This window comes from Mustela nigripes, chromosome 1, assembly GCF_022355385.1.
Source record: "Mustela nigripes isolate SB6536 chromosome 1, MUSNIG.SB6536, whole genome shotgun sequence".
In the NCBI taxonomy this organism is placed as follows: Eukaryota; Metazoa; Chordata; class Mammalia; order Carnivora; family Mustelidae; genus Mustela; species Mustela nigripes.
The window spans coordinates 258,575,677-258,602,491 of NC_081557.1; the positions used below are offsets into that span (position 1 = coordinate 258,575,677).

The 26,815-nt window shown below is 35.3% G+C and overlaps 1 protein-coding gene across 2 annotated transcripts; it reads right to left on the reverse strand.

Moving 5' to 3' along the window:
* Positions 1-4,147: 4,147 nt before the first annotated feature.
* On the reverse strand, positions 4,148-22,839 carry LOC132006847 (sulfotransferase 1E1-like). 2 transcript variants are annotated; one of them, XM_059384915.1, is made up of 9 exons: positions 22,681-22,839; positions 22,462-22,530; positions 14,775-14,937; positions 12,215-12,340; positions 10,577-10,674; positions 9,894-10,020; positions 7,918-8,012; positions 6,608-6,788; positions 4,148-4,710 (listed from the first exon to the last, which is right to left on the reverse strand). In XM_059384915.1, the coding sequence occupies exons 3-9, from the start codon at positions 14,932-14,934 to the stop codon at positions 4,598-4,600; spliced, it is 900 nt and encodes a 299-aa protein (XP_059240898.1). In that variant the 5' UTR covers positions 14,935-14,937; positions 22,462-22,530; positions 22,681-22,839; the 3' UTR covers positions 4,148-4,597. The 2 variants fall into 2 exon arrangements, with proteins under 2 accessions (XP_059240898.1, XP_059240906.1); XM_059384923.1 differs by having other exon boundaries at positions 22,457-22,530.
* Between the last annotated feature and the right edge of the window lie 3,976 nt (positions 22,840-26,815).

A 26,815-nucleotide genomic window follows, 5' to 3' on the forward strand; every position in this document is an offset into this window, starting at 1 on the left:
TAAATTTTATTTTAGCAAAGTGACACACTTATTCACTTGTGTGTGTTGTCTCTGTCTCCCTTCAAGCTACAATGACAGAGTTAAATAGTTGCAATGATGACCATACAGTCTGCAAGTTGGAAATATTTACTATCTGTACTTTTACAGAAAAACAAAACAAAACAAAACAAAACACAAAAATTTGAGGAAAGAAAGAACTCCAAAGAATTTCTGTACAATCAGCATCCATTTCCCCCTATTATTAACCTCTTATACTTCAATGGTACATTCATTACGTATTAATGAATTGAAGTTGATACATTATTATTCGCTAAAGGCTATTCTTTATTAGAATTTTGTAGATGTTAGTCGAATTCACATCTAGGGTACCACATTATATTTATGAATGATGTGTCTTTAGACTCCTCTTAACTATGACAAGATTCTTAGATTTTCTCTGTTCTTGATGATCTTGATAAAACTGGAGCCTTGGTCAGGTATTTTTGTATTGTTCTTCCTTCAATTTGGCTTTATCTGATTTTTACAAAAAAATGTTTTTTTATTTTTTAAAGATTTTATTTATTTATTTATTTGACAGAGAGAGAGAGAGAGAGACCACAAGTAGGCAGAGAGGCAGGCAGAGACAGAGGGGTAAGTTGGCTTGCTGCCAAGCAGAGAGCCCAATGTGGGGCTTGATCCCAGGACCCTGAGATCATGACCTGAGCCAAAGGCAGAGGCTTAATCCATTGAGCCACCCAGGCATCACTGATTTTTTTTAAGATTTTACTTATTTATTCATCATAGAGAGAGAGAGAGGGGGGTTGAGAAAGAGAGAGCATAAGCAGGGGGAGCAGCAGGCAGAGGGAGAAGCATGTTCCCCACTGAACAGGGATCCTGATGTGGGACTCAATTCCAGAACCCTGGGATCATGACTTGAGTCAAAGGCAGATGATTAACCGACTGAGCCATCCAGGCATCCCTATCTGATGTTTTTTCTGTGGTTATACAATGGCTATAAGTTTTGGGGGAAAAGATCAGCAAGTTTAGGGACATTTTCATCATATGCCAGAGGTTTTTTCTATGAATGTGTCTTATCATTGAAGATGTTAACCCTGATCAACTATTTGAGCTGGTATTTGCCAGGTTTCTCCACTGTAAAGTCACTCTCCCCTCCCCACTCTAGCCTTGACCCTTGTTCCATACTCTTTTGAAGTCATTATTGAATCCTACACTTAAGGGATGGAATGGGAGTTATACATAGCTAGAATTCTTCTGTATGGGGTATTTATATATGTTCCCACACATAACTATTTATTCAATTAATTTATATCAGCATGAATTTGTGGATATTTATTTTATACAGTGGGTTTTAATCTAGTACTATTTTATTTATTTTGTTGCCCAGATTTAATTCTCAGGTGTTTTAGCCACATAAAGTAACTCTATGCCATGGTTCAAGTTATGTGCAGTTGCAACTGTCATAAATAAATGCTTACTAAGCACTTTCTGGTTCTTAACATGGTACCAATCAGTTAGTCAGTCAACAAGCATTAGTGCTTTTAAATATCTAGCCTTGTCCTGAAGGCATCATTCTAGAGAATTAATTATTGGGAAACCTTAACCACTAAGGTAACCAGAAATTTCTAACTTTCCAGGATGCACAGAACCAAAGTTACAGTGGTTACACCTGTGGCCCCATTACATGATGCTATCCAAGGCTCAGTTGTCTCCAGCTCACACAGACATGAAGCCCAGCTCAGGGAAGATGACAAAAAAAATCTCAGAGGGTTTGAAGTTCCTAGCTGAATTTCAAACTAGATCCTAGTCTCTTTCTTTCTCCAAAAAAGTCACAAAGATTTCTGGACAAGCTATTGGGAAATGTGATTGATCTAAATTTCAGTCAGGCCAACTTGGAATACACTGGTTTACTAAAGAACTAAAGTCAGAGAGATACATGGGTTTATTCTTGTTTAGTTATACATTAGGCAACAGCCACTGTCAGTTCTACAAACTACAAAATTAAAAAGCTTCTGTTACTATAAACTATAATGTTAAATGAAAAAAATCATCAGAAAATGGGTTTTAAAATTAAAAATTTGAAATTCTACTTCTCATCCCACCCCAAACAAATCTTAACTGTTTTTGAGACTTTCCAATTTTTGCATAATGTATTACTATGTTACACATTTTTTAAAAATAACTCTAATCTGAAAAATCATAATTACTGAACAGAGTGCTGAGAAATCCCAAGACTTTTCTCCAAGGTGTAAGAATACAAATCATATCAATTTATCCCTAGATTTGGCTTTTTAGCTTGCTAATTAAAGATACAATATTCTACAAAAGGCACATAGGGAATTTTTCATGACCTTGTGTGTCTTTTTTTTTATATATTTTTAATAATAAACATATATTTTTTATCCCCAGGGGTACAGGTCTGTGAATGGCCAGGTTTACACACTTCACAGTACATACCCTCCCCAATGTCCATAACCCCACCCCCCTTCTCCCAACCCCGCTTCCTTCCAGCAACCCTCAGTTTGTTTTGTGAGATTAACAGTCACTTATGGTTTGTCTCCCTCCCAATCCCATCTTGTTTCATTGATTCTTCTCCTACCCACTTAACCCCCAATGTTGCATCTCCACTTCCTCATATCAGGGAGATCATATGATAGTTGTCTTTCTCCAATTGACTTATTTCATTAAGCATGATACACTCTAGTTCCATCCATGTTGTCGCAAATGGCATGATTTCATTTCTTTTGATGGCTGCATAGTATTCCATTGTGTATATATACCACATCTTCTTTATCCATTCATCTGTTGATGGACATCTAGGTTCTTTCCATAGTTTGGCTATTGTAGACATTGCTGCTATAAACATTTGGGTGCATGTGCCCCTTCGGATCACTACGTTTGTGATTTAGAGAAAGGAAGCATTGAATGTTATGATAAGCATAGTATAGAAAGAAAATCACCAATCAGATATAGAAAAATAGGAGACATAAGCCAAAACAACATTGCTTAAATAGAAAATAATAATTATTCTTCTCTTACTTTTGTTTTTGTTTTGTTTTACTGGCAAATATCACATTTTTCAATACTTTAGTTTAAAGAGCTCTCATTCAATACATTGTATATTGGACAGAAGGACCTCTACAACATAAATGTTTTGGATTAGCTGAAGACATTCAAGCTAATAATTCATTAGAATTATTTATACAAGTGGAAATCAGGACTGTTCTGCCCAAAATTTGTATTAGATTAAGGTAGATTCCTAAGTGATTTTGCAGAAAGTGAAAGAAAATCAAGAAGGAAATAATAGGTATAATTATGCTTCCAAATGTATTTATTCTTTAGTTTTTCTCCCAAGGTCTTCAAAGTCCATGCAGAATTATTAATATACATATTTATGCATATATGTGTATATAAATATATTCATATACTAAATGTACTACTAAATGGAAAAAAGTAATCACAAAAATAATTTCGAATGCTTTGTTGTTTTAAATTTTTTTTTTAATATTTTATTTACTTATTTGATAGAGAGGGATCACAAGTAGGCAGAGAGGCAGGCAGAGAGAGAGGGAAGAAGCAGGCTCCCTGCCGAGCAGAGAGCCCGATGTAGGACTCGATCCCAGGACCCTGAGATCATGACCCGAGCCCAAGGCAGAGGCTTTAACCAACTGAGCCACCTAGGTGCCCGTGCTTTGTTGTTTTATTTATTTATTTATTTTAATTTTTTATTTTTTATAAACATATATTTTTATCCCCAAGGGTACAGGTCTGTGAATCGCCAGGTTTACACACTTCACAGCACTCACCAAAGCACATACCCTCCCCAATGTCCATAATCCCACCCCCTTCTCCCAAACCCCCTCCCCCCAGCAACCCTCAGTTTGTTTTGTGAGATTAAGAGTCACTTATGGTTTGTGCCTTGTTGTTTTAAATGAGACTCTGACAATTCAAACTGTATGTGTGTTCCTACATCATACACATAGATCATAGATTTATAATAACTTATAGATTATAGATTTGTGTAATATTTGTAAAAAAGAAGAAGAAAGAAAAAAGATTCTAATGGGGAAAAAATCTTTTTATATGAATATCTCAATAATCATGTGAATCTGATCATGATCCATCATATGACTTCTTTTTTTTTTTAAGATTTTATTTATTTTATCTGACAGAGATCACAGGAAGCAGAGAGGCAAGCAGAGAGAGAGAAGGAAGCAGACTCCCCACTGAGCAGAGAGCCGGGGCCCTGGGATCATGACCTGAGCCGAAGACAGAGGCTTTAACCCACTGAGCCATCCAGGCGCCCCTTTCATATGACATCTTTACCAATCTAATTTTTTTTTTTTTTAAGAGAGAGAGCCAGCACGAGTTGGGGAGGTGCAGAGGAAGGAGAGAGACTCGTAAGCAAGTCCCACACTCTTCACAGACCTCGATGTTGGGCTTGATCTGACAACCCTGAGATGACAACTTGAGCCAAAATCAAGAGTCAGACACTTAACCAACTAAGCCATCCAGGCACCCCTCTACCAAGCTAAACTTTGAAAAAAGTGAAGAATGATGAAAAGAAAGCTTTAATCTCAGATATATTAAGAAACCCTCCTTAGATCTCAGTTCTTAACTTCAGTGTAGACCCCTTCATTTGCTGCTCATAATGTAGATCAAATTTCTCGTTCAGAGCTACCGTAAAGTGATTCTTCCAGTCTCCTGCAATCCCTATAACAAAAGAGAAAACAGTAAATATTATGTTTTCCAGCCAGAATCATGATGTTTTCTAATATTCATACATTCATTAACACCTAATCAAATTTTATCCTTATAATCTTCAATTATAAAAATAAAATATATACTATAGTGTGTGAGTGTGTGTGTGTATACACAGATATATATATTTGAGCTTGTAAAGAAAGATGTGTCCTGATTATTAACAAATAAACAAAACCTGGCAAATTTCTTTTTCTGACCCTTTCCTCTTTTGCTACTTTATTTAATTTTTCTTCCCCAATTCCCCTTGAAATGTTGGAGTTCTTAAGATGAGATCTATGTTTTGCCACACTTCCAAGATATTAAATATCATCTTTATACTTACACTCAAATCCAGGCTTATGTATCCATAGCCTGTGGCCTCCTGGATTCCATAAGAGTATCTCAGATTCAACTAGTTCAAAATTAAATCCATTTTTTTTCTCCACCAATTGTGGGTTTTTCGTGTGTACTTTCCCATAACCTGATTAATGGCAGCACCAGGTATCCATAGCATAAATTTGGAAGTTGTCCCTCAACCACAATATTTGATTTTATACTCATATTCAGACTCTCTTCATATCCATTTCTTCCATTCCATTTTTGCTGCCACTGACAGGTAAGCTTCTCAGCATCTCCTACATTGTGTTATTGTAGGACTGGCAGGTCCTTTTCTTTCGAATTCCAACACATCCAACCTTCCCCCAGCAGAAGGAGTATCTTGAGTTAGTAGTTTTCTTACCCCCTTAGTTAAAGGAGCTCTAAACTTTCCCAGTGAAATAACCCCCAAAGAGAGAAAATATGTGTCTTCAGAATTAGGTAGGGTCTAAGGGTATAGCACTAAGCAGCCCTTTACAAGCATGACAACTATTTTAAGTCCATTCATCTTAAAAATACATGTGAATCTTATGAAAAAGAAGACTGAGATCATCTGAGAACTAGACAATTAAAATATAATCCATATGTTAACTCGCTTTTGGGGGCTTTCTGGGGCTGGCAGTAGCAGGTTTGTTATTCTTATCATCTTAAAAATTCCTGGCCCTGTCACTGAAAGTTCAGTTAAAAGGGCAAGATTTTTTCTATTTTGTTTCTGCTTCACATATTAGTAGACTGATGTCCCAATAGTCTACATATTCTACATGCCTTTGGATTTATTAACTGATCACCACTCCTCAGATGATTCCTCCTCCCAACAAAATGTCACCTCATTGTATTTTGATATTTTGCCAAACAAGGCTATATTTGGCAGTAAGTGCTTTGAGACTCAATCTTTTCACACAGCTTTAACGAGGTTAACTGATCTACAAAGAACTGTACATATTTGTATAGCTTGATGAGTTTGGGTATTTGATACTTAGTTTTGAAAAATGTTTGCCGCTCGGTCAAGGAAAAGATAATTGTTCTAGGCTTTTTTCCTCAACTCAAGGTGAGATCATTGTAGATGTTTTCTTTTGAGTTTCTTACTTGAGTTTGAAGAGAAAAATAATTTTAAAGTTATATACATTTATATAACATCCATGGTGTAACACTAAGGCACACAGGCTTTATAAATGACAGTAGTGTGTGGTATTAGTGCTGATAGTGAGGCTTGGGTGGCTGTTGACAATTCTTAGTATGCTCCATAGAGTAAATAATCAGCAAATAGTAGCAATTTAGCAGCAGCAGCAGCAATAGGAGTAGTAGTAACACTACCATTTTAATCTCACTACAGAACTGGTAACTCGGGAAAAATATTGCTCAAATGTGAAACAGCTTTGAAGAAAACTAGCTGGGTCCACAGGCAAGAATAGACTTCAATAGGTGTTTGCCTAGAACTAGTTCAACTTGTGACTTTGTAGAGCCATCGAGGCAAATTACATGACTCTCTTACCCTTTCTCATGAAGGGAGAAATTTTTTGGTTCATGACTTCATCTGGTAGTGTTGTATAATTGGTAGACGGATTGTTCTTCATCTCCTGGAATGAAGTGTGTTGTACAATCTTGTCCACAAGCTCCTCTGATGGCTGTCTTCCCAGAAATTGTATCACTTTTATCACCTCCTTTCGGATATCCTAGGAAGAGAAAATATTTTGAGGACTAAATTACTAAAGTTAAATTCATTACTATTTAGATTGAGAGAGAGAGAGAGATTCTTTCCCTTTTGTCCCCACTGGTATTGGAATTAGACTTTTAATGAAGAAAAACACTTCCTGGAGAATTATTTTTTCAACTTCTCTAAGCATAATTTCCCTTATCCATAAAAGGGACATAAAAGTTGTTTCAAAGATTGTTGTAATACTAAATGAGATGGTGTTTATAAAATATTTATTGTAGACTTTGATGCTTAGTACATACTCAATAACTATTATCTACGAGTATGAATATATACTCTTAAAGACTAGAGTCCCCTGTGAAAGATTAAGTTTGGGGTTGAAAATATGTACATAGTTTTACTTTTTTCTTCTAATTTATTAGTGTACATACCAAGAAACAAACTAACCAAAAAGATTAAGAAAAGGTGTAAAAACTCAAATATCCAACATGGAACATCAGCTGTATATGAACCATAGCTCAAGCATCCTCAGCCCTACACGTCATATCTATAGTGTAGCCTATTATCCAGATAAACCACTCATACAAATATTCACAATACCAGTTATAATGCTTATGTTGTCATATAGTTCTCTTTACAAAGAATGTTATCAAATTCTCGGTCCTGCAAATTACAACTTGCCTATCAAACTTTAAGTATCACCTTCTTTGGCATGATTTCTTTGACTACTTCATTTTGAGTGAGATGACCCTATTTTCTCTCCTGTAAATTCCCAGATAGGTCTTTATTCTCATAATTCTATTTATTTGTCTGTTTGTTGTTTTTCTTTATTTTATGAACTCAAGTTCTTTCAAATTTTTTCTTTGGTAATTTTTTGAGATTTGGGTTTCAACATATTCATTCACAGAAGAGTTCTATTTATTAGCTTCAAATCTGTGCTAAAGTATCTGGATTATTATGATTTTGGGAGGTAGCTGCATCATCTATTTAAAGACAGATTTTTGTAACTACATTGTTGTCAAATGCTAATATTTTAGAAATTACTAAGTTGCCCATATGTTTTCTTTTTCTAAAGTATTTATTTTAATAACATAAAGTGTTATATTAGTCTCAGGTGTACAATATCCCATATGTTTTCAATTTCTCACCTCCTTCATGTCTTCATAGAAAAGAAATAGCACTTGTGGATTATTTCTCTTTTCCCACCAAGAATTTGCATGTTTATACCAGGAGCCATATGGCACTAAAGTTAGAGATAAAAACAATGTAAGAGCATAGTATCATCTTTATACAGCTTGAAAATGGGTATTCAAACAACAGTCGCAACAAATAAATATAAGTGAATTATCATGGAATGAAAACAAGAGATCAGTCACATATCTTTTTTTTTTTTTAAGAATTTATTTATTTATTTGAGAGAGAGAGGGAGAGTGAGCACTATAGAGAGAGAAAGAGAGAGTGCCAGCGGGAGGAGAGCCTGACGGAGAGGGAGAAGCAGACTCCCCACTAAGCAGGGAGGTGATGCAGGACCTGGTCTTAGGACCCTGAGATCATGACCTGAGCTGAAGGCAGATGCTTAACCAACTGAGCCACTCAGGTGCCCCGTTGTCACACATCTTAAGCAAATTTCTCTACAGCAAGAGAGGCAAAGTATATTGAGTAATTTGTGTAAAAAAACATATTCTAAACTTTCATCATTATGACAATGACACAGAAAAAGTAAAGGAAATTCCCCTCCCACTAACTTGATTCAGAGCTTATAAGAGGATTTTTGAAGTGTGTGTGTGTGTATGTGTGTAAAATCAAGCCGTCAGTGAGGAGAGTGGAGTGGGAACTATTAATGATCTTATAATCTGAATTCAGTCTAGGTCTCAAATTTACCATTTACAAACTGTCTTTGGCAACTAAAGCCAGTAGTTATATAATTTCTTATTACACTACTTGCAGTTTATATAGCAGGGGTGTTTTGTTAGGAAGCCTTAGTGATATTCTCATTTCAAAAAAGTTAGAAGATTTTCAAGATGATATGATACAACATGAAATGCTGTCTGTCTAACTCCCTCTTCCCTTATCTTGTCTCATGCATATCTCAATGTTTTACCCAATAAAAAGCTGACAGAATAATATAATGTTGTCTGAGTCAAAGTATTCTGCTTTGCGTTGTCATTGCCTACCATTTCTGTTCTTTGACTTTATTCACAATTGCTCCTAAAAGAAAAAGTCACACAATGATATTTATAGTGCCTCAGTCATCCATTTTGCGGAAGAGTAATACTGCCTTTCTCCGCCTTACAATGGGGATTTTGATGATCTTGTGGCATTTGTTTAATTCATGATGCTTTAGCATAATTTTTTCCCAAAATGTAAAAAACATAAAGGATATGTGTTCTAGTTTTATTAAGCCAATATTATCATCTATGAATATAAAGATGATATTATTATTGTTATTCTTGCAATTATTATTACAGGATCAGAATGATAATACTTCTTTAGATAATACTAGACTCTGCTGAACTCTTTCTTCCACAACTTTAGATAGTTGCTGTAGTCTGAAGTTAAAGAAAAAGGTAAAATTTCCCAGAATTTCAGCTCAAGTAACCCTTGTATGGTCCGGAGAAATCTAGCTGAATCATTCAGACTGTACCCTGGTGGAAAGAATAAGAACTTTGTAGATATTCAAACTCCTTTATGAATTCTGACCCCACAAAATACTTGAAATTTCCTTGGAAACAAATGGGCATTCTCTTTTTTCTATTTCCTTGCCCTTTATTCAGTAGAATTGTAACACTGTGAAATACTTTTCTAATAAAAAGAAATGAGAGAAAATTGGACACTGAATCTCAGTCGTAGAGCAGAAAATCTGTTATATCCAACCTCCAAACACACTTTTATATATTTATTTTTAGGCACTGAACTGGAATGTCCAAATTCTTCAATTTGCCACACACATCTGGAAACCCTATGCTTGCTTCAGAGTTCAGAGTCTTCTGGTATTTCTGTGTTTTATTTAAGGATCAGAGAAGATAACAGACCATAACAAGACAACAAAAATTTTTGCTCAGAGATGTCATTTGTCTTGTATTATTTACCTTGAAGAAGTTGAGAGTAAAGAAGCTCCTCTTACCTTGTCCTTCCATGAATTTTTCCACAAACTCTTGGAAAGATCCAGGATCTGGATGAGCAGATACCATTCGAAAGAAATAATAATAAGAAACAGCCACATCTTTGGCATTCCGGCAAAGATAGATCATCTAAAAAAGGTGAAATAATATATGAAATCATTTTTTTTCAAACATAGTCTCATCAAGATGTAAAAAGAAAACATTTATGTTTTCAACTACAAATATAATACACAGTCATTGTAGAAAGTGGATAAGATATATGAAATTACATAGAAGAAAAATTCTTCAGTAACCTGAAATGATAGCATCTTTTGTACAGTTGTTCAGGGCTAGTTCTCCCTTTACATTTTTCATGCCATTTTCACATATAATAACTTATTTTAATGTCATAAATTTCATCCAATCTTAGAGAGAAAACATGTTTACCAAGGGTTTACTTAAATGCACACTTATCTCAGTAAAAATATAATCTTCACCAATATTTTTGAGTTTCCATATTACATACAGAAGAAGCACCGATCAGGCATAGCAATCAGGAAGCCTTCTTCTATCCCCATCTGGGGAAATAAAAAGTTTCTCTGACTATATTGACCTTAATAGACATTTAATTTATTAAATGTCCGTAGATTCCAAAAAAGAACAAATAAACAAATGTGAAGTTCTAAGAATATTTGATTCTGCTTACCTTACAGTTCTTTTCCCAAAATGAGGCTGGAAGAAGGTCAGCTGGCAGATGAGTCTTCACTATTCTAGGAGATGCCATCTGTTTTAATTGTTTTACTCCTGATTTTTAAAAAGTTAAAGGTTATATAACTTTAAAAAATTAGAAATATTTATATGAATTTTATAGACATTTAAAAAATAAAAGTAACTTTAAGATTCTAAGTATATTCATAATAATAATAGTACATACCATGACAGAAGTTTAGGTAGAGGATATTATAAAGAAAAATAAGATAAAGTAAAATTTCACCATTTGGGAAAAATCTTTAACATTTTGGTAAGATACTAACACAATCATTATTAACATTCCACATTGAACATGTGCTTGAACTACACAGGTCCACTTATATGTGGATTTTTTTGCAGTACTATAAATATAAAATTTGTGTTTATACACTTTATATAAATTTATATTTATTTACATAAATATATATTTATATGTATAAATTTATAATATAATATAAATATAAATATACAAATACACTTTGTACAAATATATGTATAAATATATTTTGTACAAATTTTTGGTACAGATATATGTATAAATTTATAATATCATATAAATACACTTTGCATTATATATCTTATATATTATATATATAGTACAATATATAATTTCTCTTTTTTTTAAAGATTTTACTTTTTTTATGTGAGAGAAATACCACAAACAGGGGGAGCAGCAGAGAGAGGAAGAGGTAGAAGCAGACTCCCCACTGAGCAGCGAGACTGACCTGGGACTCAATCCCAGGACTCTGAGCTGAAGCAGACATTTAACCAACTGAGCCACCCAGGCACCTCTTATAATTTTCTTAATAACATTGGCTTTCCTCCAGCTTATTTTATTGTAAGAGTACAGTATGTAATACATATATAACATACAAAATATGTGTTAACAACTGCTTATGCTATTGCTAATGCTTCCAATATAATAGTATACTATTAGTAGTTAAATTTGGGTGGGGTCAGAAGTTATATGCAGATTTTTTATTGTGTGAGGGGTGATCATCCTCACCCCTTGTTCAGGGGTCAACTGTGAATCCATATGACTAGACTCAGAGCCATCTAAATACCACACATGTAGACAGAATTTTTAATACCTCCTAATCGATTTTTTCCTCAATATAGTATACTGAAACTGCAATGTGAAGAAACATGACATCCTAAAATTTTAATGATATCATAGAGTTATTATGTCACTTTATTCTTTTAGTGACCAACACATTGTTTCTAATTTTTCACAATATTAAAAGAATCTGTGATGAATATCCTTTTAGATATATCCTTGAAAATTTATGGATATTTTTCTAGTTTTTAATGTATTATCACATTCATCCCATATAGGGACAAATGCTTAAATATTACTAGGCTCTCATATGAAGACATATAAGAGCTATACTTATTCAATCTATTTCAGCTGAATGTTATAATGTAAACTCTGTCAAGATTTAAATTTAAATTTACATGTTTTTCATGGAGAAGACACAATACTAATTGCCACTTTTGTTTACAGTCTCTTTCCTTGCACTGTCTATATCCACACTTTAGAATATATGTACATAGTTTTTAAAATCTAAACTTAAAAAATCTACTTAAACATTACCATTCATTACATCTTCTTTTCTGCATTCCAAATAAGGTATTCGATTAAAAATGGCATCTGCTTTGCATTTTTCCACATCGCCCTCTTTGTAGATCATGTACACAATTTCACTAACCCAGGTTGTACCTGTAAAAATTAGACAAATCTCAGTGTTTCACCAACCATTCAGGTTGCCAATGCAAGTAGTGTATTTATAGCTGGATAAAGCAGAAGTGTCCTAATGCAATATAATTTGAAAGATGTCAGAATAACTTTAGAACTCAACAAACATTTCTTCTCATACTTAATCTTACAAGACCTCAAAATAACCTCAATAGATGAAGATGAATATTGTAGTAAGACACACCTATGGTAGGAGTCCAAATTTGTTCACAGTGAATTGGGACATTGTGCAAGCTGGTAAGAGTTTAGGATTTAAATTTTTACATCTAAAAAGTTAGAAGACTTGCATTATTGAATTCTTACTACATAGAAAGCATTGCATTTAATTAGACATTATCAAGAAAAACAAAGAGGAATAAGATACAGTTCCTGGCATCTAGGACACATTAACAATAAATATATTTAAGCTGACTGAGTCATACAAGTGAAAATAATGCACAATTGAATCCTGAGTTTAATTTAAAGAAAGAAAAGATGAGTATTCAAGTAGGGATGAGGAAAGCTTTCAGGTAAGTTTTGAAGGATGGACTAAACACAGATGAGCAAGAAAGAAGAACTGAACAAGTTGGAGAATCCAGAGAGCAAGCGTGTGCTCGGAGGCTCCCACATCATGTACGTGCTATTCCTGGAGCCTGGAACAATCTTCTAGGAGCTAAATCTCTCACATCTTTGCTTTGTTTACCCTAAGAAGCCTCTGGACTGCCCCAAGCAAAGTACTCCTGCTATATGTTCTCACAATACCCTAATGGAGCTCCTTCATCCACGACATTTTCATACTATATCATATCTGCCACTTATTTATTTATATTCCCCTCTGGGTTATACACACTGAGAAGGCAGGGATTTGATGTGTTGTATTCACCATTGTATCTCCAGTGGCTAATAGCACCCTTGAAACATAGCAGAACCTCAATAAAAATTTGCTGAATGAACAACTGAAAAAACAGAAATGGGAAAAACATGCAAAGAAATGGTGAAGAGGCAGGTCAATGAGAATAGAGGGTTTGTACTTCAGGAGAGATAATGTTCATAGGAAGGTGTCATTCATCCATTCATTCTTTTCAACACAGGTATATCGAGAATACGCTGGTCATGTTAAATTTTAAGAATACACAGTTAAGTAAGGTGTAGTCACTATGCTAGTGTTTCATGTGTTATGGAGCCTTATATATTTTCGGTCTATTAGATATCTACAAATACTACATGAAAATAAAATTGTTAATTTTGAAAAAAAGTAAAGAGACTTGAATAATAGATGATGCACTCGAGCATGCATCGACCACAGACTTTACTGTTAACTTCTGATGTCTCAATCTAAGCCCCAGTACAGAGGAAACAGAAAAAAATAGACTTGATCCTTGCCTTCTAGTGCTCAAAGTCATGTTTAAGAGTTGGAAACAGTACACAATAATTACAAAACTTCTCTTTTTCTTAAGATGCTATAACACAGGTGGGCACAGGAATTTCAAGGGCTACAAAGGAAGAACATTTAACTCCGTGTGCTTCTGCTGCTGTGATGTATTAACAAGAAATGCCTTCAAGACAACATGAGAATGGAACTTAGACTTAACACGTTATCGGCATTAGTTCACCAGTTTTGTGGGAAAAGGATCCTAGCAGGCAGAACCATCTCCCTCCCACCCCCCACCAAGGTCAGATACTTAAGAAGAGTATAGTGAGGAAGAAAAGAATTGGAAATACATTATAAAGCCTAAAGGGAAGAAGAAATGGGTGGGAAGGAGCCTGCAGAAGCAAGCAGATGCAAGCGTAAAATGCCTTGGAGTTCATATTAGAGATCGAGTTTTTTAGAAGTTCTGGAATTAATCAAGCAAGAGAGCAAGATTATGAGAACTCTGTTTTGGGAGAATTCCTTCAGTAAGATAACAATATATTTAACACATATAAAAGTGTTAAATGAATCAACCAAATAGTGAAGTCTCGATCAGATCTTTCTAATTTCTAAAGATCTATGGTTGTGAGATCCCCGAACTATGATTAAGTTGAGCTAATCTCGGGAAAAAATATGTTACTTAAAAAAGGAGTCTGGAGGCAAACTTAAGGAGAGCTAGTTAGCTGAAAAAATAATTTTTTAAGTCTGAAAAATTTGTTTGTACTTTGTTTATACAAAATGACAATATGGTTCTATATTCATGCATTTATATTAATAATTTTCTAAAGGTACATGGAATCTGTGCTGCTCAAGTCACACGTACAGAATGTGCTCTTAGAACAGAGCTATAATATCCACTTTTTCTGTGTCTATACCAAAACTACTATGTCTGTCTTTAATATGAAGAATCAGTGTGGAAGAAGTGAACAGCTTAATATTCACCATTCAAGGTGGGTTTGTCATTTCTAGATGAAGAGAGAACAGCACTGAGATAATAAGGAAACTTACCAGATTTGGGATATGTGGCAATGACAATGTCATCTGGTCTTGCCTGGAATGTATCCACATCATCCCAATATTCTACAAAGTCTTTATACATTAGAATTCCGTGGACTTTGCCAAAGTATTCATCATAGTCAGATTTGGAAGAATCCATCCTAAGGGTCATGCACTGAAAGAAAAATGTATATTTTCCACTTATATGTACTTAAAATGTTTAAAAATTAATAATAGCTCTGTATCTTGAGGTTCTCTTGAGTTTCTAGCATTTCTTAGCTATTGAGTATATGGAGTAAAGGCATGTTTAAGAAGTATATAGCATACTCTTGGTGCTTTAAGAATCTCTAATCCCATTCAGAAGGTAAGTCTAACAATATAAAAGAGTAAGAAAATACAAGGCACTATAAAGTGTTTAAAACTACATAAAAAATGGGGGCACCTGGGTGGCTCAGTCTGTTAAGTGTCTGACTCTTGGTTTCAGTTCAGGTTATGATATTGGGATCATTGGAACAAGCCCCATATTGTGCTCTGCATGAAGTACAGAGTCTGCTTGGGATTCTTTCTCCCTCTACCCCTCTCCTTCCCGGCCTCTCTCTTTTCTCTCTTTAAAATAAATAAATAAATCCACCCCCCCCCCAAAATAAACCTATGTAAAAAATAATGTGAAGTGCTTGTATTATGTTAATTTTTTAAAGGATTTTAAAATCTGAGCCACCCAGGCACCCTTGGATAATCTCTAAGATTTTTAACAATTGTATTGTACTTTCTTCCATGAACCCCAAAAAACACCACTAGGGGCACCTGGGTAGTTCATTCTGTTAAGTGTTTGCCTTCCACTCAGGTCATGATCCTAGGGTCCTGGGATCCAGTCTGTATGAGGCTGCCTGCTCAGCAGAGAGCCAGCTTCTCGCTCTCCCTCTCCCCTCCCCCTACTCATGCTCTCTCTCTCTCTCTAATAAATAAATAAAATCTTTTTAAAAATTTATATTATAATTATGCATAGCAAACTCCATGATGAATAAAAACAGAGCCTTCCATTTCTTTATCAAAATTGATGGAGTATATGAAAAGACTAAGAGATTTAAAAAATACAACAGTATTTTGGCAAATAATCATGGTGATTAATCATGTAAACATCAAATAACATGAAAAGATGGATAGTCACATTTGATAGCCACTGCACGATCTCAAAGTCATAGCTTCCTTAGTTCTTGAATGTTTCATTAATGAGAAAATTCAAATGCCCCTAATGCAGGACTCCATCCCAGGACCCTGGGATCATTACCTCAACCAAAACAGACACTTAACCAACTGAGCCACCCAAGCATCCTTCATCATGGTTTTGATTTGTATTTCCCTAAGAGATCTTGAACATCTGTTCATGTGTCTATTAGCCATGAAGATGTCTTTTTTTTTTTAAGTGTCTTCTGCTACTTTCTTAACTGGGTTACCTGTTTTGAGGGGTGTTAAGCTTGATAAGTTCTTTGTGAATTTTGGATACTAACCCTTATCAGATATGTCATTTATCAGCCCATTATGTAGGCTGCCGTTTACTTTAGTTGATTATTTTTCCTTGCTGTGCAGAAGATTTTATCCTGATGAAGTCCCAAGGGCTCATTTTTGCTTTGTTTCCCTTGCCTATGGTGATGTGTCTAGTAAGAAGTTACTATGGTTGAAGTCAAAGAGGTTTCTTCTTGGACACACACATTCTTAAACATTCTCCTCTTGGGTGGTTCCCTAGCAGTACTCCCAGCCTCTAGGTCTACAAAAGCAAGTCTTAAGGGAGGTGGGTTGCAGAGATCTACTCATCTTTCATGACCCAAGACACACTTCAGTCCATAAGCCCCCTTAATAAAACCATTTCTTGTTAAGCTGAAGTTGGTCTTTTTCTTTGGTTTTATGGTTCCTTTGGACTTTAGAGGTTGTTTTCATGTACCTCCCTTTCACAAATATCACCCTTGCCCAAAAGCCACCTGGTAAGTTATATGCTTATTTGTAACAACTATGACTTTTATTGTCTTTTTCAGAGAGCCTGTAGTATAATAAGAGCCTTCTGGAGGTAGTAGTTCTTTTAGTCACTTAATATGCTTCCTTTAATACAGAGAATCCCAGTTCATGAGAGATGCATTATAAAAAGAAAATGAAATTTCAATTACTGTGACAGATCGACTATCCCAACACAAGAAATAACTAGTGTCAAATTTTAGGACGATAAATCCTACAAATTAAACCAAATGGTTAGACCATTAACTTATTCTGAAGGTTTTTTCCCATCATGTTTTCCCCACTATATTTCTAGGCTGCACATTATAGCTAGAGACTTTCAGATGTTGCCTCCTAACTCCCCATCACCAGCACCTGGCACTAAGTCCCACAGACTCAATCCCTCTCATATCAATCATATTCCTATCTTCATGATCCTTGTTCAGAGCCTCTCCCAACTGTTGACTGAATATGAGAGTAGCCTTTCATCTGGCTTTTCTGTGAAAAGTACAAATCTCTTCTTTCTACAATCACCAGAAGAAAAGGAATGAATATTCTTTACTAGGCACTTACTTTGTGCCAGATTTGAAAAGTCTTATTTTAAAATCTTATTTATATGTCATAAAATTACATGAAAAAGCAGACATCATTATCTATTAAGTTTGTCCTGTAACAGACCTTGAAGACATAAACTGTTTTTGTCTTTCTGAAGGGAGGGCAAATATGCACACAGTTATGCATACATGTAAATGTGCATATATAAATATCCTTATTTTTGACACATGATTGGTGAAAACAAATTAAACAACATAGATACAATGAAAATGCCCTCTTTATTCTACTCTGAAGATATAATCACTCCTAATAGCACTATATTTATGCTTCCAAATATTCAAATGTATATAAAGCCTATATACTTATATATCTAATTTAATTTGTATTATAGTTTACATTCTTTTTGCACTCTATTTTTTCAAGTGTGAACAAAATTTTCTGTTAATACATAAATTCTGTTTTCATTCTTATAAATGACACATGGCAGTCCATAGTATGGGTGTAACATAGATAACACAATTCTTTACTGAGGGAAATTTCTGTTGTTCCCCATTTTTTAGATATAAGTAGCACCATAATGAATGTCTTTAAGCATATGTATTTTCACACTTACCTCTGCAGTGATAATGAAATTGCAAAAATAAAAGATATGCACATATAAAATATCATTAAATATTTTAATTGCTAAAATTATACCAATTTGCATACTCTGTGCAATTGCCTGTATTCTCATATCCTCACCAGTATTAGAAATTATTTGTTGTAATCTTTTATAATTAAAAATATGTTTTTAAAATTGTGTTTCAGGGATATTTTATAATTTTTCATGTTTCATCTTGTATAAGTTAATTGGTTATTTTAATTATTTTAATTTTATTAAATTGATAACTTTATTATTATTTTATTTTATTTATTTTAATTTATTTAAATGTATTTAATTTTTTATTTAAATAAAATATATTGAATTGTTTAATTTAATTAATTTAATTTGATTAATTATTAAATTTGTTATTATTATTATTTTATCCATCGAGAGTGTTGCTTTTGGGGCACCTGGGTTAAAGCCTCAGTGGGTTAAAGCCTCTGCCTTCAGCTCAGGTCATGATCCCAGGTTCCTGGGACGGAGCCCCACATCTGGCTCTCTGCTCAGCCAGGAGCCTGCTTCCTCCTCTCTCTCTCTGCCTGCCTCTCTGCCTACTTGTGATCTCTGTCTGTCAAATAAATAAATAAATAATCTTTTTTTAAAAAAAAGTGTTGCTTTTTCTTAACCGATTTATAGCTCGTAATTTATTGTTGATTTTATATTGAGGATATATGTGCTTTTTCTGTTTTATATGTCAGTAATCTTTAAACTGTCTTTTTTATTTTAAGATTTTGTTAATGTGTTTGACAGAGAGAGAGTGAGAGTGCTCACAAGTAAGGGAAGTGGGCAAGGGAGAAGAGAGCAGGAAACCTGATACTCAGCTGGACCCCAGGTCCCTGGGATCATGACCTGAGCCAACAGCAGACAATTAACCAACTGAGCCACCCAACCTCCCCTAAACTATCTTAACGAACTCTTTTGATACAGTTGCATAGAAGTTTATTGCTCACATAATCAATGTGTCAAATTTTGGCCTTATGGTTGGTATGGTTCCTTAAATATTTAAATGTGCTCATACAATGAGAAACATATATACATGATAAGTTTATATAATCTTATTAGTTTAGAAGATTGATGTGTACACAACAGAGAATAGAATATAGTTATTCAGAATGTGGGTCCTAACGTATACCACCATGTTTAAATCCTAGTTCTGTTATTTGAAATTGTAGATCTTGAAAAATTACTTCAGGTCAACTACGCTCCATTTTCTCATCTACAAATTAAGGATGATAAAAATGATAATACTTATCGGAAACACTGAATGGAAATTATAAATTCCCATTATAAATTCTTAATAACTATGAGCTTATATTGTTACTATACTGAATCCATATGGTAATATGGAGGAGTGTAGAGAGCAAGATGGAGTCTCTCATGTCAAGCAGGGGGCTGTGTCAAGCAATGATGCAAGCAGTTAAGGCACTGCATCTAGGAGATATGCCAGGACCAGAATTGGTTGACATCCCACAAATGATAACAAGCAGAACCAGAAGAGGTCTTCTGGGCCTCCTAACCAGTTAGATCTCTTTAAAAAGGGGAAATTTTTGGCAGCAAACTGTCAGAATCTTCAGAGGTGATCTATGTCTGACCACTTTAAAAAGGCAGCCACCAACCAAGGTTCTGCCCACTTGCTTTCTGAACAGAACCAAGACCCTCATTGTTTGAATATGATTAGTAAGTGCAGAGAACTGACCCAGACTGGACCAAGGCCTGATCTCAGCTGCGTATCCACAAACTGACTTCAGGTTGGTTCATTAACTTCCTACACCCTTCTGTTGTTGTTGTTTGTTTGTTTGTTTTGGTTTTAGTTTTAGTTTTAGTTTTTTTTTAAGAGAGAGAGAGAGAGAGAGAGAAACGAGTTGGGTAGGGGACTACAGAGGGAGAGGGAGAGAGAAAATCCCAAACAGACTCCATGCTCGGCGAGGAGCCCGACACAGAACTCAATCTCACAACCCTGAAATCATGACCTGAGCTGAAATCAAGAGTTGGACACTCAACCAACTGAACCACCCAGGTGTTATCTTGTTTGTTGTCTGGCTTATCTTATGGTCTGCTCTATGTGCTGTGTAAAAAGCCACATTAATCTCATGGTGAAATGTCATTGAGTTTGAAATCTTGAAACTGTTTTATAATCATGACTAACTTTGCTTTCTGACTGAATAAAGCTGACATAATGTGTCACCTTCATAGCATGCTCAGGATAATGAGCCAGACACTTTGGGCTCTCTCAGTTAGAAATAGTACGCATAACGCGGTAAGATCTCCTCTAAAAGCAGAGGAAATATATGTTGTTACAATTCCCAAAAATAAGGGCACCTGGGTGGCTCAGTCATTGAGCATCTGCCTTCAGCTCAGGTCATGATCCCAGAGTCCTAGGATTGAGACCCGCAGCAGGCTCCAGCCCTCCATGGGGCTCCCTGCTTGGCAGGAAGCCTTCCTCTCCCCCCTCCCACCATCCCCTGCTTGTGCTGCCTCTCTCGCTGTGTCTCTCTCTGCCAAATAAATAATTTAAATCTTTTTAAAAATTCCCAAGACTATATTTCATAAATACAAGATTACCTGGAGAAACTGATAATAAATAACCTGTTTTCTCACTGGAGAGGGTAAAATCTGTTAATATCTAATATGATTTTCACAACACATGACTTCTATTTGTTTGCTTCTCTTAAGTTCTTTGGGACAACCCAATATATTTATTTCATTTGACCTCAGATTACCCACCAGAAGACAGACCCAATGGAAGAGAGTTTTTCATTTGTTTTTGACTAAAGAATGGCTTAGCATGTGTTTTGGAAACATGGAACAACACTAGTCCTGCATGTTGTTACTAAAAGTTAAAAAAATCCCAGTCCCTAATAGCAGACTCAACTCTTTGAAGACCTCCCTCTCAGGTAAGTTAGATGTCATCTCACCAAAATTACGAGATTTTGATGAAAAATTAGCCTTGTTAATAAATCAGCTTGTTGGGAGCCTGGGTGGCTCAGTCGGTTAAGCATCTGCCTTAGGCTTAGGTCATGATCTTAGGGTCCTGGGAAGGAGTCCTGCTTCCAGTTTCCTGCTCAGAGAGGAGTATCCTTGTCCCTCTCCCTCTACCCCTTCCCCCTTCTCATGGTCTCTCTCTCTCTCTTTCTCAAATAAATTTTTAAAAATATATAAAAATAAAATAAATATAATAAAATAATAAAATAAATCGTCTTGTTCCCTAAACCTTTCTTGCTCTCAGAAACAGAAATCTTTCACTAGAAGAAATGTGTATAACAGATGTTACTTGCACAGCCTATTGATTTGTTTATTCATGTGAACAACTTTCTTGGTGTTCTGCCAAGTTTGCAAATATTGGCTTACAGTCAACTGGGAGTAACCGATTTTATCACTCAGCAGTTGGCTGGCTTCTGCTTACCCCTTCATGGTCAATATTTTTCTCAGAGTTAAGCTGAATGGCGTATAATAAAATCTCTTTTCTTATTAACTTCTCTTAGTAAGTTATCTCCTATCACAATGTATGGACTTGCTCTCTAGCTACTCTCTTCTTTCTCAAAAGATGTATTTCAGTTGGAAATTGTCAATTTTATTTTCCGAGCGTAAAGGTTACTGTTGTCTAGAAACACCAACCAAGAAAAATCATTAGAACTGTGCTTTATAAATTCAATAAAATTCAGAAAGATTTTTTCTTTTTCCTCTTTATTTCTTTCTCCTTTTCTCTATCTTCCCCTCCTCTAGCCCCTAATCTGCCTCTCATCCAGCAGTTATTAGGTGTGTGGGCAGCTACCTCGTTTCCAGATGTAGTGTTAAGGGTCAGAGACACAGGGTGAGTGCAGATGAATGGAGCTTGTTTAGTCCCCACTGTCTTCTGCTTACTCAGATTTGGGAAAATTTGTTGAAAGCAGTGAACATCCAGGACCCATACTATGTCACAAAGCAGATGTTCAAAAACACTTCTTAAATTTAATTGCCAAATCGAATGTCTCTGCTCTCTCTCATTTCTATTAAGGACTCCTAGATAAAATAGCTACTGTTTTGCCAATAATCTACCTATGATGGACCAAGGACTTGGATTTCTGCTATATTCTCATTTAAAAGTAACAGTAATATACATAAAGGCCCATGGTGGCATTCAACTACTTCTGTCACACTTCACAGAACTGATCACCACACTGGAAGTCAGTCTCCACTTTAACTATTTCTACCCTGCTTGTTCTGTTTCCTCCTTAGTGAAATGGAGGACATGTCCAGCATGCAGAACTTGCAGAGTCACTACGATACCATAGTTTTATGTTAAAATTCTTTAAACACCAAAGCACTATATAATGCAAGATTTATTTTTAGTGACAAGTGATTTAAAAAGACTTCGAAATGTTTTACATTATTAAGTAACTGAAGTATTAATAAAGACTTTATTCTCTCTGTGTTTCTTTTTCTAACAGCTTTGTGATGTATCCTTTGCATCTAAATTTTCTATATCTAAAAATCTAAATATTAACATCAGTAACAATAGTAAAAATACAACCTGACCTGATGATCCTGGGAAAAAAAACTGGGTGATCCAATTTAGTTTTCTTCGATCTCCACTCAGGTTTTAGGCTGCCAAAAAAGATGAGAACCACTTAAGCATTTGAAATGTTTCTGGTGAGCTTTTATTCCCAATGCCCGAGAGGGAGGCGGAGATTAATTTGTGGGGCTTGGTTTTCTAGCGTTCGTGATGCGACGAGGATCAGAAATATGTATACGTACCTGCGGATGGATGTAGCCCGAGCCGTGCTCATTCATAGAGGGATGTGAAAAGCCTCTGCTGTTAGTTCTCATTCTTGGCTCATAATCAAATTCCTAAATTTGCCAATAGCAATCAGTGGGTTGGAGAGAGGGAGGGAGGGGAAGTGAACAGGAAATGATGGAGAAGGGGTTTGGAGCAAAATATATGCGAGGAAGGGGAGGCTCTTTATTTATTCACTGATGAATAATAAAATGAGGTTGACCTTCAAAAGAATAAACTTCTTGGGGGAGCGAGAGGAGAGAAGAAAAGGAGGGGAAAACCAGGAGGGCAGTGAGGACCCTGGGTCAGTAGACATAGCTCAGTTTCCTGAGGGATGTCAAAGAAGACTTTGTAGTACCTGGTTATGTCCTAACAAGTCAATTGGGAAACACCTCCTACTTTCAACTCTGAAGCGGACTTGAAAATCAAAAACAGATGACAGCTAAAGAAAGAATGTAGATAGACATCACTCATCTTTGAATTATTATTTAAAAATCTCACTATCTCTGCACCCAGTCACATGCATAACAGGATAGTGTGGTATTTACTGTGATGTTAACCCTTGACACCAATGTAATTTAGATAACGAGAATATGAAAAACAAAACCCTAAAGATTTGTAGAGCCCAAGAATCCTTCCCTTTTCTTCTTTTCAGGTCTGCACCTGCTGAGGAAATTTTTCCTTGCTCCCATCTCTCTACCCTAATCAATACCTCTAACCCAGTTAGTTCCAAACCTCATTGGAACTAACTAATTGGACAGATTAGTTCTCATTTGTCTCTTGATTATAATGAGAAGACACTTCTTTAAAAGGTTTATTATGACTCTTGCAGAGCTGAACAACCCTCCAAGTGACCTTCAAACCCTACACTACTCATAATGCTTAACCCATTATGCTGCAATTAATATTTACTTTGTGCAGCTTTCTGATAGTACAGAACTTAGAGAGAGGGGTTTTACCCAGTGATTAGCATGCTGCGGGCCTGAATGCATACTAACTGAGTGAAAGTGGCCGGTGTGTTCGAGACAGTAGAAGTTAAAAATAAATAAATAAAGAATTGTTAGTTATAGAAGTTACTAATATCTAGCCCTACCCAAAGTAGAAAAGAACAGTTGCGTGGTTTTTGAGAAATGAGGCTTCTCACAATACAAAAATCAAGGTATAACAAGAGTAACAGAGACTCGAATATAGATTTTATATTACTTGGTTTTCTGTGGTTGGTCATTTATATATTTCTATTTTTGAGTTAAATAAAATGTGTGTTAAAAGGATTTGATCATTCAAAAATGTAATCATTAAACATACACATTTAATAGAGAGATGATAATTTTTAACCCTGTTGCATAGTGTAAACTTTAATTATTATTTTTTAATAATAAGGATCTAGAGGCACCTGGGTGGCTCAGACATTAAGTATCTGTCTTTGGCTCAGGTCATGATCCCAGGGTCCTGGTATCAAGCCCCACATCAGGCTCCCAGCTCAGCGGGAAACCAGCTTCTTCCTCTCCCACTTCCCCTGCTTGTGTTCCCTCTCTCGCTGTGTCTCTCTCTGTCAAATAAATAAACTAAATCTTAAAATAATAATAATAATAAGGATCTGTGAGACTTACTTTATTGTTTACCAAAAATAATCTTTTATTCAAAAAGTCAGGATACAAATACAAGCTAACTTGAGCAGGTTTAACCTCAGGCCATCTCTCTTATCCTTCTCTTGTAGACAATTGGCCACAGGAACATTAAAAATGCTTCAGAATCATGTGATGTTGGTAAACTCCAAAGGCAAAAACACATTGAGACTTAGAAAATCTTATAAATGAGGATTCACTCGCTGGTCAAAATAAAACAATAGGCAAAATGGCCACCTTAACTAACCTTTCATCCTTCTTCAGGAGCAATGAGTAGAGAACTTACAGAGTGATTGGGTCCTTGGTCTGAGCTTTGTACCCCCATGCTAGGAAAATAAAAACCCAGATTAGGACTTATCTTTTTTTTTAATACTTATCTTGACTAGTAGAGTTTGGGTGCAATTACCATTATACCACTGTCATTCTCTAAAACACTGAAGATAAATGCGAGATGGGCATATCTGTGTGATGAAGTGTTCTCAAGGCAACAGTTACTTATTCCCTATGTGACTGTTAATAAGTGATCACACACTTATTTCTCTTGGGTCAAGTTTGAGGGTTTGTTTTATAAACAAGATTTCAGAATTAATTGTGAAAAGATAAGTAACTTTTTAAAAATAACTATTATTGTTAATAGACTATTTTTTAGAATAGCTTTGGGTTTACAAAGAAATTGAGCAGATAATATAGAAAGGTCTGATATAGCTCTTCTCCCCTGTACAGTTTTCCCTAGTTATTAACATCTTGGATTAGTGTGGTACATTTGTTAGAACCGATGAACCAATATTGATACACTAATATTAAATAAAATCCATAGTTTACATTAAGATTTCCTGTTTGTTCAGTAAAGTTCTGTGGGTGTTGACAAATGCATAATGTCATGGGCTCACCATTACCATATCATTTGGAATAGATTCAATCCCCTACAAACTCTTGGGCTCTACCAATCAGTTCTGCCTCGCTTCCCCTGAACTTCTGACAACCATTGATCTTTTTACTGTCTCTGTAATTTTGCCTTTTCCAGAATGTCACAAAGTTGTAATCTGTTATATAGCCTTTTCAGACTGGCTTCTTTGACTTAGCAATATACATTCAAGGTTCTTCCATGTCTTTTGGTGACTTGATAGCTAATTTCTTATTGTTGTTCATTATCATCCACTTGTCTGAATACCTCACAGTTTGTTTATCCCTTCACCTTGGCTGTTTCTAATTTTTGCAATTTTGATCAAAGTTGCTACTAGCATTAACGTGTAGGGGTTTATGTGGACAGAAGCTTTTACCTCACTTGGGTAAATACTTAGGAGTTCAACTGCTGGATTATGTGGTAAGACTATGCTTAGTTTTGTAAGGAAATGCCAAAATGGCTGTATTGTTTTGCATTCCCACCAGCAGTGAAGAGAAATTACTATTAATCCGCATCATCACCAGCATTAGTGTTCTCAGTTTAGGATATCTTGTGCTGTAGTTTCACAGATCTCAGTTTTCTCCAATGTCCTTGATCTATCTCCTCTTTTGTCTTCCTTTCTCCCCATTTATGAGACAGAAAGGCCAGGAAGGCTATGGGTAAGTATTTCTCTTCTTCCGGGTTACATACGTCTCTGGTAATGAATTTTTCCATAGTAAGTAAGACTTTTATGGTGGAGAGGATGTGAGGTTTATTTGTAAATTGTTATCTCCCACCCCCTCCTTCTGCCTGAAGCTCAAGGAGATTTTTCTCCATTCATTCTTCACCACCCTAAGCTGGTGAGACTCCCAGAAGTCAAACTCAGGAAAACATGGAGCGGATTTAAGACTGAGCCTCCTGGAGTTTTTAAGTCTTAAACTCTCCACACTTAGCCTCTAGCATTTCACCAGTTTACATTTAACTCTTCCTACCAGTTTAAGGTTCCACAGGTTTCTACTCTCAGTGACTCTCATTCTATGTATTTGGAGCTGCAGTCTTCCCTGTGACCCCGTTTCTCTGATAAGTCTAAGTATTCTTGATTTCTAGTTCCATTTTTGTCATTGTTGCAAGGGATTATTTAAAGTTCATTATGTGTCATAGCTGAAACCAGGGGCACCATTATTATGCTCTGATACATTGATGTAGCCTCACTTTTTAATATTCCATGAGCCTAAAAAAGTAAGTGACTACAATCTTCTCTCACTCAGGAAAAGTCCCTGGGAGTCTTATCACAAAAGAAAGACATAAACACTAACTTTTTAGTAGCATGTAATTGAGCATACGGGTACTTTGAAATGCCCGATAACTTAATGTTGGGAATTTTGAAATAATTTACAAAACTCAACATCTTCATGTAATCTTAGCAAAAGAAAATCTTAAATTCATATTTTGTCAATGTCAAATTTATTAGTTTATCTTTCATTGTCATTCCTATTAGATCCAGTTTTGTTATCTAGTTGTTAGAGTTCGTTTTTTTTTTTTTTTTTTTTTTTTTACTTTTTTTTATATTTTTTTTTTTTTTTTTTGTAATGTGTGTTGTGTTTTCCT